The sequence below is a fragment of the Notothenia coriiceps genome, unplaced genomic scaffold (assembly GCF_000735185.1).
Source record: "Notothenia coriiceps isolate Sejong01 unplaced genomic scaffold, NC01 NC01_scaffold00015620, whole genome shotgun sequence".
NCBI classification, from domain to species: domain Eukaryota; kingdom Metazoa; phylum Chordata; class Actinopteri; order Perciformes; family Nototheniidae; genus Notothenia; species Notothenia coriiceps.
In genome coordinates, this window is record NW_011348321.1 from 70,583 (window position 1) to 82,647 (window position 12,065).

A 12,065-nucleotide genomic window follows, 5' to 3' on the forward strand; every position below is an offset into this window, starting at 1 on the left:
AAACTGGAGATAAGGGAAACAAAGCTTTGTGAAGAATTGTCCCTGATCTATAGAGATGTGAGAGCGTGCTATAAAATTGCAGAGGGAGCACAGTGTTTGAACTTAATCATTCCGACAGCCAGGTTTGATTTCCCCTCTGTCTCCTCCTCTGCCTTCAGCGGACGGTCTGGCTTACTCGGCTCTGCTGAAGAACGAGCTGCTAGGAGCGGGCATCGAGAAAGTCCAGGACCCCCAGTCAGAAGACCGCCGTCTGCAGCCATCTACACCTGCCAAGAGAAGCCTTTTTAGTGTAAACATAGTTATAATCGCTCTAACCTATAATTCTGTTAAAGTTTTTCCTGCATCAGTATCATCCGTCTGTTTTTTTTAGTATTCTGTAAGTGCTAAGAGGACTCTGCCAGAAGAGGATGGAAACACAGTCTCTCCATATTCTCTATCACCTGTCAGTAGCAACAGGTAATGTCACTTTTCCATGTCCTTCCACAAGTGTAATTTTCCAAAATCTTCGAATGTAGCCTCATATAACTTACGTAATTGTGTTTGCAGCCAGAAACTGCTGCGTTCGCCAAGGAAGCCTACGCGAAAAATATCAAAAATTCCTTTCAAAGTCCTGGATGCTCCAGAGCTTCAGGACGACTTCTACCTCAACCTAGTGGACTGGTCCTCTCTGAATGTGCTCAGTGTTGGGCTGGGAACCTGTGTGTACCTGTGGAGTGCCTGCACCAGCCAGGTGTGTGTGATCTGATTACTCGATGCTTTGAGCAAAGCAATGGCGAATATCATGGAAATGTCTTTACTCTTTTTCTGTGTAGCTACTGGTTTCCTGGTCCGGGAGTTTATCCTCCAGGGTTTTGCTTTTTGACTCTAGCGTGTGTACCTTAGCTTGCAATCTAGCTACGTCGTCCTCGGCGTTTGCTAGCCGTAACTGCCTGCGAGACTCACTCAGCACAGCCCCTTATCTCCTTCCTCATTGCATAATTGCATCAAATCTTGAAGAAAACTGTTTTCATGGAGCTCAAAGCAAAGCAGACAGTATTGCCCCCCTCATACACACTAGCTATCTGTATTCCACCTTGCATGCGGTAGTCTGTCAGTCTCGGTTGCTTAGACACTTTGCTCTTCTCTTTGCTCAATTGACCGGTTTTCGTCATCCCAACATCCACATACGCTACCGTTTTATGTTGCACATTATTTGTAACTTGTTGTTTATCGCAGGTTTACTTAGTCTTACGATGTACCCGAACTGCCTCTTGGCATAATGTTAATCTATATTTCTTTCCTCCCTGTCTTTTTAGGTGACACGTCTATGTGACCTTTCTGTGGAAGGAGATTCTGTAACATCAGTGGGCTGGTCGGAAAGGGTGAGTTTCTCCATCATCTACATAAACAAAACCTACATCTGTAATAATTAGGGATGCACCGAAAATTATCGGCCGAAAATGGTTAAAAAGGCCCTTTCGGCTTTCGGCCGAAAGGGTTCTAGCACCGAAATGTCAGAGAACAGGGTTACGTTGGTAACCTAACGTGTTGTTGTGATGACGTAATCAAAACGCGGCGACAAGCACGGCGCGAGACCATGCTCGCGGCTGGCTCACAGCCAACATGTCTGCTGCTTGGAGATATTTAAAAATATCAGAGAAAGAGGCGCGGATTGCGATTTGTAAAACGTGTTCAGCTGATATTTCTCGAGGGGGTGTAACTGCAAAGACTTTCACCACTTCAGGATTACTCCACCACTTGAAATCAAAACACCCGGACAAATATGCGGAGTAAGATCAAATCACAAGCACTGACAGCGAGAGACTGTTCAGCGCTGCCTCTCATGTGCTTGATGAGAAGAGGAACAGACTTATGGCTGATAAAACAGAGAAACTACTGTTCATTAAAAAGAACCTCCCACTTTTCCTTTATAAGTAGACAAGGCTGGCTTATCATAAGCTTATCTAGTTCTACATGTCTACTCTATACCCACTTTCCTGAACAATTTTCATTGTGAGTTATAATTCACCATCTCAGGTTATCATTAGGGGGAAATGACAGCAGCACAGTGTTCAATATATTGTACTTTCGGTATCTAAATGATACAATGTTGTTTACATTGCTCATGAGGACAGGCCTTCAACAACAACAAATGCCACCCTATAAGTGCAATGCATACAAATGTGCAAACTGGATAAATCCACATGAATGTAACTATTTACAAATTAAATTACAATTGAATTTCAAGAATCTGTAAATAAGGCTGTCTGTCCTCATAAGCAAAGTACGGTAGTAAACATTGTATAAAGATACATAAAGTGAAAACTGGATACAAAATCCACAACCAATTACAAATTAAATTACAATTTCAAGAATCTGCAAATAAGGTGGTCTGTCCTCAGTCTTTATTTACACTATTTTGTTGTAGGCCTACTGGCCTAGATGTTTATGCAGTTTTAAAGCACCTTGGCTTTGTTCTGAATGCACTTTGTTGTAGTTATCCTACAGAGAAAAGAAAATGCACTTGCCTTTGAATGAATGTACTGTATGCATTCCAAAGTGCTGAATAAATGTTTTATGGACCCATAGTGATTATTATTTAAGTTTTGCCATAATCATGTATTTTTCCATAATCAGGCAGCTGAACAACATTGGTAAAAAATGTATACATTATATATATATACGGTATATATTTCTATGAATCATTTTCGGCATTCTGTTTTTGGCCAACTTTTTCCCATTTTCGGTATCGGTTTCAGCCAAGAATTTCCCATTCGGTGCACCCCTAGTAATAATAGTAGAAACTGCTCACCAAAACTCAATTTGAATGTTCACTGGTCAATCACAGAGTTAGGTTAGGGTTTTTAGACCTGCACTTTTTTTGCTTTGTTCCCACTGAGTCATTTTATAACTTTTGTATATTTTGCCCTTCAGTTCTTTTTTGTTGACACAGCAAAATTCAAGGGCAAAGCAAAAGCTGTACACAAATGTCATGCGCGAGTTAGCTGTTCTCTCGTTGGTCCGAAATGTTACTGGGAAGATTTGCCTCCAACTTTCTCCTCTCTTTTATTATTTCCACTTTTATCATGGAGCACAGGCAGCATGTAACGCTAGTTATTTTCATTCCAGCGAACAACATATCCAGCTTCAGTGAGCATTTGTACTGTGACTACTGAACAATGTCCTAAAGCATCTTATTAGTAGACGTGATGCCTCAGAGCTTAGCTCTGACACCACAAAACACTTGTTCTTCTGATAGAAAGGGCATCGGTTAACCTCAATTAGATCATCTTTACTGGGCAAGTTGTTTCTAATGGAAGGGTCGATTGGGTTTTGACTACTGACAAACCACTCCACAGTTTAGGTGGAAGCAAGCTGAGACTGCCATCCCACTTGAGTGCAATGGCTATGTTCACACATGTCCAGACAAATTGAATTAGAAGGTGAAACGCTTTCTTATACCCTCAGATCTAGCTGACAGAGTTCCATCATGAAAAAGGGATGTTATTAGACAGTTCAGTGAAGATGCAAATTGTCTTTTGGTGTGCCTGTTTTTTGTAAGTGTGTCTCACTCCTTTGATATATATATATATGTGTGTGTGTGTGATATTCAAAGTCTGCTCTCTATTTTTAGGGCAACCTGGTGGCGGTGGGGACTCATAAAGGCTATGTACAGATCTGGGATGCGGCAGCAGGGAAGAAGCTCTCCGTACTAGAAGGACACACAGCCAGAGTGGGTGAGTTGACAAGCTGGAGTGATGTAGGAGGAAAGTGCTGTAAAATATAACAACCTTTGTACTTCTCACACAGTTTTGGTGAATCATCTTCCCTTCAATTCATACTTTGTTTGTCAGGTGCGTTGGCATGGAATGCAGATCAGCTGTCGTCAGGGAGCCGAGACCGGGTAATCCTGCAGCGAGATATCAGAGCCCCCCCTCTCCAGTCAGAGCGCCGTCTCCAAGGACACAGACAGGAAGTGTGCGGGCTCAAGTGGAGCACAGACCACCAGCTGCTAGCCTCGGGGGGAAATGACAACAAGGTATGTAGACGGAGAACCTCACCTGTTTGTGATCCACACATCAGTATCAGGTGACTCTTTTTCATCAAACATCTAATCTCCTCGCTTCATTTTGTCCGGCTCGCTGTAGTTACTGGTGTGGAACCACTCCAGTGTCCTCCCGGTGCAGCAGTACACGGAGCACTTGGCTGCAGTGAAGGCCATCGCCTGGTCCCCCCACCAGCACGGCCTGCTGGCCTCCGGGGGGGGCACCGCCGACCGCTGCATCCGCTTCTGGAACACTCTGACCGGCCAGCCCTTACAGTGCACCGACACCGGCTCGCAGGTCTGCAACCTGGCCTGGTCCAAGCACACCAACGAGCTGGTGAGTCACCTGGCACTGTGTTAGATAGGCAGGCAGATACATACTGTAGCGCTGTACCAAATGTTATTTATTAGAATTGTATGTCTCTTGTCGAATTATCATAATGCCATGACCCCTAAACAAATACGTCATGATGCATACACGTATTTTGTAATTTGACTTATAAACATAATAAAGAAAACATGCAGATATATTATAGATGAAGCTTTGAAGATTTGGTTTAGCTAGGGTTGCATATCGTTGAGTTTTTTACGATAGCGATACCGCTGAGCGATACCGATACTCAACCGATACATATCGTGACTTTAATGTTGCATAAGGGAAAATGTTATCATCCCGCAATTAATCCCATGAAGCGCTTTATGATATAGTTAACATGTCAAAAATTTATATTAAATTCAATTGTGGGACTTGGACCTTTTAGTACTGAACAAACAATGAAAAACAGGTTATCTATGAAGAAAAAGATTCTGCAATATCATTTATAACAACCATCAGGCGTGAATAGTACATCTTGTCAATGGAAAAAGAAAATAGCACCAGTATAATCAATATTCAACCTGAGATTCGACAGAGAACACATAAAGGATCATAAGATCTCGGCATTGCACATAAAACAAATTGCATCATTCAAATCAACATTTGCCTGATGAAAGAAAACAAATCCCATCACAGTTCAGTTTTGTGCATTCATCTTCAAGAAGATGAGCATATCTGCTCTCTGGATCCAAACGGGCCCTTTCACAGTGTAGGATATCGACTGCTGAACTGAACACTCTCTCGCTTGGCACGCTGCTTCCCTGAACACAAAAGTACTTGGTTGCCATACGAGACAGCATTGGTTGGAGGTTGGATGTGTTGCCACCTTTCCCAGAAATAAACTTCTTGTAGTGGTTACAGACCCCACCATTCAGACTGGCAGTGGTTTCAGACCCCACCATTCAGACTGGCAGTGGTTACAGACCCCACCATTCAGACTGGCAGTGGTTACAGACCCCACCATTCAGACTGGCAGTCATATGCAGCCACACTTTAGATTTTCTAAAGTGACTCGTTTGCGGAGTTTCACGGCAAAATTGACATCGTAATTCCGACGGTTTGGGCGCGAGTTTAAGGATATTACGCCTCACTTTTATAAAAAAAATTTTTAAAGTATCGAAAACCAGATCTGATTTCGGTACGGTATACCGTAGCCGCCAGTAACCGGTATTTCGGTAATACCGGGAACCGGTGTGCACCCCTAAGTTTAGCCCTACACTCCTGTAACTCTGAACCAAACCAAGGTTTCTCTTGGTAAGTATTGTATTTGTGAAACCCCTTCCGAAAGGATCTGAGGTGAATATGTATTAAAGCACGTTTCTTCCCTGCAGGTCAGCACACATGGTTATTCCCAGAACCAGATCCTGGTGTGGAAGTATCCCTCTCTAACTCAAGTGGCCAAACTAACTGGACATTCCTACAGAGTACTCTACCTGGTTAGTATATTTACTGTGTGCATTTATAATATCTTTTTTGAGTACATTGTCCTATGTTCTGTCCAACTGAAGCCAAAAACAAGGGTACAATTAAATAATAAATAAATAAAAGATAGACAGGAGGGGACCAAAATATGTGTACTACCTAAAGCTATTAATACAAAGAGACATTTTCTAATGAAGTATTGTGATTCCCCTTTGTTTACAAGTGCAAATCTAGGAGAAGAATGAACAATGACCATAACATGCCTGGATGTTTTTGCTAATGTGAAAGGATTCCCACAAGAATGGAGCTAAACACAAAACAAATACCACTGATTACCATGATTTCTTATTGTTTTATGATGCTGTCTCTTCAGTGTGTAATAATAAGTTCATGTGTAGGCCATGTCTCCTGACGGGGAGGCCATAGTGACGGGAGCTGGAGATGAAACACTTCGCTTCTGGAACGTCTTTAGCAAGATGAGATCCACTAAGGTACTTCTTTAAACATCCTCCCATCTCTATTTGAGTCTTTTCCCATTGGTCTTTGTCTCACCTCCTTCCTCTATCTCCTCCCTCTTTTAGGAATCTGTGTCGGTGCTGAACCTCTTCACCAGGATCCGGTAGTATGCAAAAACGGAGAAGGGATTTTATGTTTGCATGTACGGAGCTGTAAACGGGCCCCTTCTTTGAGCATTCTCCTCGGTGGTCTACAGGCGGCCCCCCCTCGACTGCCCTTTGTTAATTATCCAGGTTGTAACTGGGAGGAGAAGATGGAGAGATGCACAGCGTCAGTGTGGAGGGCAGAGGAGACGCGTTCGTACAGTGTTCCACTTCCTCCTTAATGATAAAGCCACTTCCTCCTCCATCAGACCAGTGATCCCTGGTGACGAGGGGGACTTCGGGGGGTTTCTCTCCCATTATGTTTGTTTACAGACTGACGTTGTGCTTACCTGCCAAATATTGAGTTTGTCCTTTTAATTTGAGTTTGTCCTTTTGACTGTCTTATTTATTTTATTCTCTATTTTTATTTTAAAGTTTTAAATATTACCCTGCTAGTTTGTTTGTTTGTTTCTAGGCTGGCAGATTTCCTTTTCTTTGTGTAACTGCAGTTTTTTGTTCTGATCTTTGCAGTATGTTTGGCTTTCTTCATGTTTGCAGAAAAATCCAAGCTTGTCTTTTTTTTATTTTACTGTGGCAATAATGTTTAATGTAGACGGTAACCGATTACAAATTCCTGGAAAACTTAATGGTCAACAAGGATTGAACGACTGGGTCTGATCTTCTTTTTAAAAATCTTACACTAAGTTAATTTAGTCTAATTATACTTATTATACAGTATTGGCTTATTGTTTCTCTCGTAAGAAATCTCAAAGTGGTCTAAGGTGCAAAATTACTATTTGGTAACACTGTAAATAAGAACAGTTGCCTATACAGCTAATTCACATGACAATTTGAGGATTTTAATTTGACTTGTGTGGAAGTGTTTTACCCATATTGTTTTTTAGGGTCTTAAATGGAAAATCAGGCAAGGGAAGTTAAATGAAAACACATCGGCTCATCAGTGTAGTTTATAAAAACAAAGCACACAGCTTAACATTTGGGACTGCTGCTACTTTGCACTGTGTCTAAAATATTCAAGCTTTGGGCAATTCTCTTTTGCTACTTGAGACCATTTCTGTGTCGAGCAATTCAACGTTCTTTTGTTTTTTTATCTGAAAAAATAGATTTCATATCATTGCAACATTTTCTCCCAATTTTAAATTGTATTTTTTTCTCCGTTTGAATGTTTGAGTCAACAAGTGTGCCACATTTAAACAAATGCTATTTATTTGTGTTGTGAAAAAGGTTATTGTACAGAAATGGCATGTTTGTTTACTAATGTTACCCGGGGGAAGTTGATGGGCAGTTTAACTGCTAGGAAATTCGTTTTTATGCCACTTCAAAATCAAGACAATGCTGCCAACTTGAATTACAGAAAGAATGTTAAAAAAAAAAATATTTCTGTACTGAGAGATAATCAACAATTAAAAGATCATATCTTATATCTTAATTGTTGTTGTTGTTGTTGTTGTTTTCTCCAATACCATGAGGGAAGACTAACTCCTTAGTCTTAGTTAGGGCAGTCTTCTGAAGCTAAAGAAGCGGTTCCATTGTTATCACGCTTTCTAGCCCAGGCGTGTTCCAGATCAATGAATTGATTCTACCAACAAGTGTTAGGTGTGCAGCAAGGCCCGGATAATGCTTATTTTAGCCAAAGAGCTCCAAAGCACATGAATGAGCTAAACTGGGTGACTTCATTACCATGCATGCTAGTTATTTGAATTATTTTCTGTTAATTGCAACAACTCAATTAAACTCACTAGAACTGATGGTCTTTATGCAGCTAAATGTAGTCCTTAACATATTCACTGTTTATTACTAGTAAAATATTTATCAACAACTTCAGTGCCTAGCCTTTTCATAAAGAAAAATAAATAAATTTGTGACATGTTTTTTAATCTACATCTTTATTAGAACAAATGGACTCTGGGCTGAATGCCACACAGAGAAATCACAGGCAGTACTCGCAGACTAAAGTCAATAAAAATGCTTAAAATGGTGTTGGCATTTTTTGGCATTGTTGACAAACAGAAAAAGGATTATTTGAATGATGCCACATTTCAGCATTAAAAAAAGCTTTCTTCTATGAGGCGATGAGATCTGGAGATTTCAAAAGCCATACCGCAGTTCACCATTACCAGATTGCGCAGATTAATCTGCTTTAAATTATTGCGGTTTTCCTTCATTGTGTCTCCTTTAAGATTGCTTCTCAGGTATTTACATTGTCCAAGTGAACACCAGAGGGAGCCATCCTTGGAGCAGACACTGCTCTGCTGCTACCACACCCAAACAACCAACCTAAACCACCTTGAAGGTGAGGATCAGGTCTAAAATCCTGACAGTAATGTTGACTCTTTTTAACAAGCTATGAGGAATGTATCCGGTTTCATTTTAGACTAAATTATACACACATATGTAACAAGTTTTTAGAACGAGTGCTTTAAAATTAAAAAAACACCCTGTGGCCTAGTTCCCTAAAAGTCTGCATTTTGTTTTGTCATATCCAGCCCACACACATGGTTTTCACCCAGAGCATGAAAACGAATGAATGTTCACTGCCTCCCAAAGCTCCTACACCTCTGCTTGTGCCCGGGGTCCATCCAAACCCACTTTACACACATTTAGGCAGCAGAAGGATTTATTTCAGTGGAAAAAACAGCTGATAGGGTGTAAGAGACGGGGGATCTTAAATGATTCGGCTCCTGTGGTTTTGCTATAATTTAAATTTTTGATAGAAATCAGAAAATATTACTGAACACTGGCTAACTACTAACAAGCTGGACTGAAAACACAACTGGTAATTCAGTGACTTCAAAGAAGGAAGGGGTTTTTTGTAAAATATTTTTGTATGAAAATCAGGTGCTGCAGGTGACTCAGCTTCTTTCGTCAACATCAGAGAGCCGGAGCCTTTGTCCCCGTAGACTCCATTATAATGTTGTCTAAATAACGTGCATAGTCCATTATAGTGATCAGATAAATCCTCTGAATGGAAGACATTCAACACAGTCTTCCAGCTCATCTATGGCTCTCGGTGGGCAGATGTTAACATTAAGCCCTGAAAGCAGAGGGGAGGACAGAGAGGGGGATTGCTAATATGCATAATCCTACCTCCTGATGTTTCCATCAAGAGGCACAGAGTGCGATGTTCATTATACAACTAAAGCCCGACAACACAGAGAGCAGATCTTCCCCCAGGTTCCTCCCTAAGCCAGACTCTTGAGTTGTATTGATAACCGGCCTACAGAGGTATCAAAGGAACAAGGGCTTTTGTGAGAACTAATGGCTGCAGCCACCCAGGCTTCTTTTTGGTAATTTTGTCAGAACACAGAGAGGGTCACGTGCCTTATTCACAAACACACTAGTCTCTCACTAAAGCAGCAGCTTTGCATTCATAAACTGGGGGATCGATAGGATGTTCTTCCACAGCCTGTCGAGCTGTCAAAAAGCAGGTGTCAGAGAAGATGCTTCGATGTAAATAGGTGGGAAAGAGCACAACAGAACAACATGAAGGTTCAGTTGAGCCTGATTGTCTTGAGGCTTTTGAAGATGTTGGTAAAATGTCACACAGGTCCATAAAGGCAGCAGGAAACATCCCTGTCAAGGTGTCCTTGTTATTTCAAATGAAATTGAAAATGATAGTTAGACCGTCCTCAAATTGAGCCCTGCTGTGATGACTGGTTTATACAAAATAAGTGGTTTCCAGTTTTAGCAAATAAAATGCTCTGAAAATATGAAGGGTTTCTTCCTTTTCTCTGCATTTCACTTTAAATTGAATATCGACAACACAATTTCAAAATATCCAGTGGTTTTGGTTACTTGTGAAGATAATTTAAAAATAATTTAGGATAATCTTTAGACAAAGTTAAATAAAAAACAGTTGTTAGATGGAACCGTAAAATTCAGACTAAAATGTTAACATGAGTCTCACATGCAATTATGATCAGGATGTGTTGTATTTTATTCAACTCATTCTGTATCCATTGTGACAGTTTTTTTATTTTCTTGTAACAGTGATATTGTTAGGAATACCATTACCAAACATGTTCAAAATTCATTTTTTATACCGAAGCACAAAAGGACCACAAACACGTCTGCTGACTCACAATGCTGCTAAGCTTCACACTCATTGCTGTCCTGGAAACAAATCCCATCATATGATACTAATGATACTAAAACCAAACTCTTACATTTATAACAGTTGTACATTTCTTGCAATCCCTTTCTTGGATCATACCAGCCTACAATTAACTGCCAAGAAGGTCACCGAAGTAAGCAGCAGTGTGATTGGACTATTCAGTCATTTAAAGACAATTCACGACAGGAACTGCTTATAATAATAATCATGCCCCAACACTCTCTGTTCTGACCTCTTTGAGAGACACAGTCATTTGGTCTACAACTGACAGATCAGTTTGTGATAGCTGACCCCTTTCCCATTTTCACCATTCAGCTACAAAAGAAAAAAGGTGATACAAGACTTTTCAGGAGTCCTCTTATCTGCGAAACAATTCATATTGCCCCCTTTCTGAAATGTGGACGAGTACCAGAACCAGGACAAATATGTTGTTATTGTCAATTAGACATTTTCCATAATTTGTTAGCATTATTTAGGTTGAAAAAAATAGAATAGAATTTAAAAAAAATGACATTTAGGAGTACTAATGGTAGTAAGCGTATTAACCTGTGTTACAATTATACGTCGGTCCTCGATATTATGGTTTCATGTCTACGAAATGTTTGAAAACCCCATTATAGCTTGTGCGGGATCACGTTCCCATGGGAATTGCCTGTGTTGTCTATTTATATTATAACTATTTTACGCATAATGGTTTTCTTATTGACTTTTGTCATTTTAAGTTTTTACCATTATTAGTGTGAGGACTGTGTATGCTCGTTGTGTTTTATGTGAGCTAAAATCAAACAACCAGTGAAATATATCAACAAAACAGGACTTGCAGCTTGACTGAACACACTAGAAACATGTACAACTGTGTGTAAATGTATATCCGTGCAGGAGGATAAACGAAATTGTATTCAGCCCAGTAGTTTCTTCCAAAGCAATTAATTTGACCATTTACAATTTCCACAGCCCTTATGGTATGTAACATTCTCCTCTTGTTGTTTCCCTCACCAATTAATTTGATGCATAATCTTGATCTGCACAGTTCAGGTTTAATTCAATTACACCTGAGCTCCTCACCACAGGTTATTGGTGTTATGCACTTTGGGACAAATCAATTCAGTTTTATTCCAGGTTTTCTTTTGGGAGTCTGTGTGTTCAATTACGAATGTGTGTAAATTAAATTACGTGCATTGATTTAACCCAACAGCTATCAACCCTAGAAACCCAGGTGTCCCACCGACATGTATCCTAACACCCAACATGTTTAAATTCATAGGCACCTTTCACCTTCATAAATGTAATTTGGCTGCTGGTTTTTGGCCGCACCCTTAACAAGGTTTTGAGGGGAAGAAGACAAAAATGAATCCACTTCAATTGGCCTCCCCTCGCAGTCGTCACTCCAACTCGTCCCGCCTCCTCCTTGTCTTCTCCGGGCAGCAGACGTATATAAAACACGCTGATCTATCTTCCTCCAGCCTCCCCGGTAACATCATGATGAGCATTACGTGGAGCTCCGGGGGG

The 12,065-nt window shown here is 40.5% G+C and overlaps 1 protein-coding gene across 1 annotated transcript in view; it reads left to right on the forward strand.

Moving 5' to 3' along the window:
- The window catches only part of fzr1a (fizzy/cell division cycle 20 related 1a), a 12,447-nt gene extending 4,576 nt beyond the window's left edge, over positions 1–7,871 (forward strand). The window contains exons 4-13 of the mRNA XM_010775253.1: positions 159–289; positions 371–456; positions 547–730; positions 1,296–1,361; positions 3,614–3,716; positions 3,834–4,018; positions 4,128–4,361; positions 5,732–5,836; positions 6,221–6,313; positions 6,404–7,871. Coding sequence (XP_010773555.1) covers positions 159–289; positions 371–456; positions 547–730; positions 1,296–1,361; positions 3,614–3,716; positions 3,834–4,018; positions 4,128–4,361; positions 5,732–5,836; positions 6,221–6,313; positions 6,404–6,445 — 1,229 coding nt within the window. The 3' untranslated portion in view covers positions 6,446–7,871. The remainder of the gene's footprint in view (positions 1–158; positions 290–370; positions 457–546; positions 731–1,295; positions 1,362–3,613; positions 3,717–3,833; positions 4,019–4,127; positions 4,362–5,731; positions 5,837–6,220; positions 6,314–6,403) is intronic.
- Positions 7,872–12,065: the final 4,194 nt, after the last annotated feature.